This window comes from Penaeus vannamei, chromosome 21, assembly GCF_042767895.1.
Source record: "Penaeus vannamei isolate JL-2024 chromosome 21, ASM4276789v1, whole genome shotgun sequence".
In the NCBI taxonomy this organism is placed as follows: Eukaryota; Metazoa; Arthropoda; class Malacostraca; order Decapoda; family Penaeidae; genus Penaeus; species Penaeus vannamei.
The window spans coordinates 14,425,209-14,430,208 of record NC_091569.1 but is presented as its reverse complement, the minus strand read 5'-3'; the positions used below and the strand labels follow the sequence as shown (position 1 = coordinate 14,430,208).

Sequence of the window (5,000 nt, the reverse complement as noted above, 5' to 3'; positions counted from 1 at the left end):
TTATTGTGTATGTAACAATTATTATATTGATGTTAATGATAATAATGATAATGATAATGAAGATAATGTCAATGACAATGATCAACATGGTGATAAAGGTAATAGAAATAATAATGGTAAAGATAACGATAATGATAATGATCAACATTATGATAAAATGATGATGATAAAGATAATAGAAATGATAACGCTCAACATAATGATAATAAATACATGCTCATGCTATGGATAATGCTACTAGATATCTCAATAGCAATAACAATGATAACAACAGTAATATTAATAATGACAAAATAGTTTTACCTATTTTAAAAATCAGCAATAACATGAAGGACAGTATGATAAATATAATAAAGTTAATCAATGTTTATTACTATCTTCATTGTTATCATCATCATTAAGGTGATGATGATGTTGATCATGACGGTAATGATAATACTGATGATGAAAAATAATGGTAATTGAAGAAATGATGATAATGTTATTTTTTTAAATGTTCACAATGATGATAAGAAGAATCGTGAGAATGCAATAAGAAAAATTGGTTGATGATAATGATAGTCATAATGATAACCAAAATTCTAATTGCCATGCTGATAACAGAGATAACAAAGATAACAATTATGTTAAGAAAGGTGATGCTAATATTAAAACGACCTTTACAGCAGATTCAGCATTGCCAACTAAACCCCTTACTCTTAAAATGAATAAATAAATAAAATAAAAGTTGAAAATTGAAAAATCTTTAACGATAACACGGTTACATCACTTCTCCGGTTCTCAAGCCTTCCCCCCTCCCCCTCTCTCTCCCCAATCATTCTTCCCCCACCCCTTCAAACATATTCACCCTCACTTCCTACCCCCCCACCCCATCCCCTCCCCCCACACCCACCAATACCCAGACCCCTGCAGGAAGAATGAATATTAATGCTGTGGTTAAGCGGAATTCCTCTTGCTGGCCAAATTTGTAACGGGTCTATGATCCGGTCTTTGGGAATCTTCATTGAAAAGCGAGAGAGATAGGCTGTGGTTTGGCTAAATGCTGCTTATGCCTTTGTCTGTTCGGTTTTGCGCTGACTGCTGTGCCTTTTCTTGGCATATCTGTTATCGTTTATTTATATATGTGTGTGTGTAGGGGGGGGGGGGGTGAGTGTGTGTGTGGGGGGGGTGAGTGTGTGTGTGTGTTGTGTGTGTGTGTTGTGTGGGGGGAGGGTGAGTGTGTCTGTGTGTGTGGTATGTTTTGTGTGTGTGGGGGTGAAGGGGGGGAGGTAAGAGTGTGTGTGTGTGTGTGTTTTGTATGTTGTGTGTGTGAGTGTGTAGGGTGTGTGTGTGTGTGTGTGTGTGTGTGTGTGTGTGTGTTTGTGTGTGTGAGTGTGTGTGTGTGTGTGTGTGTGTGTGCGTGTTTATATACATATATATATGCATGTATGCACACATATATGTAAGTATGTGGGCTTGTATGCGCATATACAAACCATCTCCTGCATAAGTCTGCTTGCCTACTCACAAACCCCTTCACGTTCCACAGGCCATCATGTTCTCATATACTACTGTGCTGCCCTCGTTACAATTCTCTGCCTCTCCCCTCACCCCGTTCTTCTTCCCTCTCCCTTTCTCTATTGCTTTTCCCTCTCTCTCTCTCTCTGTCTATTTATCTATCTATCTATCTATTTTATCTTCTCTCCCCCACCCCTCTCTTTTTTACTTCTCCCTCTTCCTCTCTTCTTTCGCTCTGCCATCCTTCCTCAAAGCCACTTCCTCTCCTTCCTTCTCTCATCTCATTTACTTCTCCCTTATCCTATTCCCTGCCTCTCCCTACTCCTGCCTCTCCTCCCCTCATCGCTTTTTCCTCTCCCCTTCATTCCCCCGTCTCTTCCCCTCTCTCCCCATCTCTCTTTCCCCCATTCTTCCACTTCTCCCATCCTCTTTCCCTCTCCTCATCCCTTCCTTTCCTCACCCTTCCCATACCCTGCTCTCTTTCACCCCACACCCCTATCCTCTCCCTTTCACTTCCCCTCTCTCCCTTCCCCCTAACTCCTTACTCCCCTCACTTCCCTCTTGTCCCTCTTCCACTCTCCCTAACTCCCCATCCCTCTCCCACCTTTTCCCCTCACTCCCCATCCTCTTCCCCTGTCACTCCCCTTTCCCTCTCCCTCTCCCCCCATCCTCTCCATTTCTTTCCTTTCCTATCCCTCTCCCACTGCTCCTCCTTCCTCCCATCTCCTTTCCCACCTCCCTCATCTCCTGGTCTCTTCCCTCTCCCCCATCCTTCTCTAACTACTTCCTTCCTCTCACCTCCCTCATTTCACTCTCCCCATCCCTCTCCATTTCTCCTCCTCCCATCCCTCTCCCTCTCCCTCATCTCTCCCCTCTGTCTCTCCCCCCCTTCCTCCTCCATCTCCTCCTCCTCCCCCATCCCCTCTCCATTCATCTCTTCCATTTCCCCCTCCTCTCATCCTCCTGTCCCCACTTCTCTACTCCCCTCACTTTCCTCTCCCCCTCTGTCTCCCTTTCCTCATCTCTCCTGCACCCCTCTCTTCTCACTCCCTCTCCATATCTTCCCTCCCATCCCTCTCCCACTCCTCCTCACTCCCCATCCTCCTCCTCCCTCTCCTCAACTCTCCCCCACCCTCTCCATTTCCCTTCCCATCCCTCTCCCACTCCCCCTCACTCCCCCTCACCTTCCCCTCCCTCCTCCCTCATCTCCCTCCCCCATCCCTCCATTTCTCCTCCTCTATCCCTCTCCCTCTCCTCCATCCCTCTCCATTTCTCTCTCTCTCCCTCCCCCCATCCCTATCCCTCTCTCTCACTCCCTCCCTCCCTTTTCCGTCTCCCTCACTTCCTTCTCCCTCCTCCTCTCCCCCATCCCTCTCCTATTTCCCCTCCTCCACTCCTCTCACTCTCCTCCCTCCCTCATCTCCCCTCCCCCTCTCCCTTCTCCCTCTTCCCCTCGAGCCCCCATTCTTCCCTCCCCCATCCCTCTGGCACTCCCTTCACTCCCTCCCTCCTTCCCACTTCATCTCCCTCCTCACTCCCTCCCTCCCTCTCCCTCCCCCTCTCTCCTCACTTCCTTCCTCCCTCCTTCCCTCACCTTTCTCCTCATCACCTTCCCCTCTTCCCCAGACCCTAAAACAGGAGTCTCAAAGGAGCCATAAATCCAATGATAGGATCTCGTAAGTGTCTGATACTCTGTATTCTGAGCAACTGTTAAGAGTGATCACGCTCTTAGTGCTATACTTACAAGGGAGGGGGAGGGAGGGGGAAGGGAGGGGGAAGGGAGGGAGTAGGGGAAGGGAAGGGAGAAGGGGATATGAGGGGGTGGGAAGGGAAGGGAGGTAGGAGGGGATATGGGGGGGAGGGAAGGGAGGTAGGAGGGGATATGGGGTGGGAAGGGAAGGAGAAGGGGATATGGGGGAGGGAAGGGATGGGAGGTAGGAGGGGATATAGGTGGGGGGAAGGGAGGAGAAGGGGATATGGGGGGAGGGAAGGGAAGGGAGGTAGGAGGGGAGGGCAAAAGGGAAGAGGGAAGGGAAGGTAGGAGGGGATATGGGGAGGGAAGGGAAGGAAGGGAGGATAAGAGGTGTATATGTGGGGAAGGGTAGGAAGGAGGAGGGATATGGGGAGGAGGGAATGGAAAGGGAGGAGGTAGGAGGGGATATGGGGGGGGGAGGGAAGGGAGGAGAAGGGGATATGGGGGGGAAGGGAAGGGAAGGGAGGTAGGAGGGGATATGTGGGTGGAGGGAAGGGAAGGGAGGTAGGGAGGGGATATGGGGGGAGGGAAGGTGAAGGGAGTTGAGGAGGGAGATATGGGGGGGGAAGGGAAGGGAAGAGGGGATATGGGGGGAGGGAAGGAAGGAGGGTAGAGGGATATGGGGGGAAGGGAAGGGAGAAGGATATGGGGGAGGAAAGGGAAGGGAGGTAGAGGGGATATGGGGGGGGAGGGAAGGGAGAAGGGGATATGGGGGGTGAGGGAAGGTAAGGGAGGTAGGAGGGGATATGGGGGAAGGGAAGGGAGAAGGGGATATGGGGGGAGGGAAGGGAAGGGAGGTAGGAGGGGATATGGGGGGGAGGGAAGGGAGGAGAAGGGGATATGGGGGAGGGAAGGGAAGGGAGGTGAGAGAGTGAGGGGGGAGGGAAGGGATGGGAGGTAGGAGGGAGGTGGGAGGGAAGGGAAGGGAGGTAGGAGGGATATAAGGGGGTGGGGAAGGGAAAGGGAGGTAGAGCGATATGGGAGGAGGAAGGAAAGGGAGGGAGAGAGGATATGGGGGAAGGGAAGGAGTGAGAAGGGGATATAGGGGGAAGGGAAGGAAGGAGAAGGGATATGGGTGGAGGAAGGGAAAGGAGGAGAAGGACATGAGGGGGAGGGAAGGGGAAAGAGAGGTAGGAGGGAAAGGGTAGATGGAAAGGATGGGGAGGGGAGAGAGGGGGGGAAGGGGGAAAGGAAGGGAGGTGGGTAGATGGGAGGGGACAGAGGGAGGGAGAAGAGAAGGTAAGGTGGGGGGATAGAATAGAGAAGAAGGAAGAGGGGGATGCAGTGAGAGATGTGTAAAGAAAAAAGAAAAAGAAAAAAGAGGAGGAAAGAGAGGAAAGGAGAGGAAGATAGAGAGAGAGGAGAGGAGAGGAAGGTAAGAAGAGAGAGAGAGAGAACGGGAGGTGAAGGGTGGGGAAGAGAGAGGAAGAAGAAGACGGAAGGAGGGATGAGGAAGGGAAAACGAAAGCAAGAAAAGGGAGAGAGGAAGGAAAGAGAAGAGAGAAGTAAAAGAAAAATGGAGAAGACAGAAACATAGGGCGAGGATAGAAGAGTGAGTGAATAGAGGGGGGCGAGTGAGGGAGAGAATGAGGGAGGGTTCAACGATCTACAGTAGTTTATTGGGCCAAGGGTGGGGGGAGAGGGAGGGGAGGGAGGGGGAGGGATGGAGTGGCATTTTTTATTAGACTCTTTATGCTGGTGTTTATCTTTTCAGGAAGTTGTAAAAGGCTTTGAGTGTAGGCCTAGAAAG

At 50.4% G+C, this 5,000-nt stretch overlaps 1 protein-coding gene across 1 annotated transcript in view; it reads left to right on the top strand.

Moving 5' to 3' along the window:
• The window catches only part of LOC138865529 (NADH-ubiquinone oxidoreductase chain 5-like), a 34,126-nt gene that overhangs the window by 28,766 nt on the left and 360 nt on the right, over positions 1-5,000 (top strand). The window contains exon 5 of the mRNA XM_070136216.1: positions 4,965-5,000. This exon is cut by the window's right edge and continues 36 nt beyond it. Within this exon, the coding sequence (XP_069992317.1) occupies positions 4,965-5,000 (36 nt within the window). The remainder of the gene's footprint in view (positions 1-4,964) is intronic.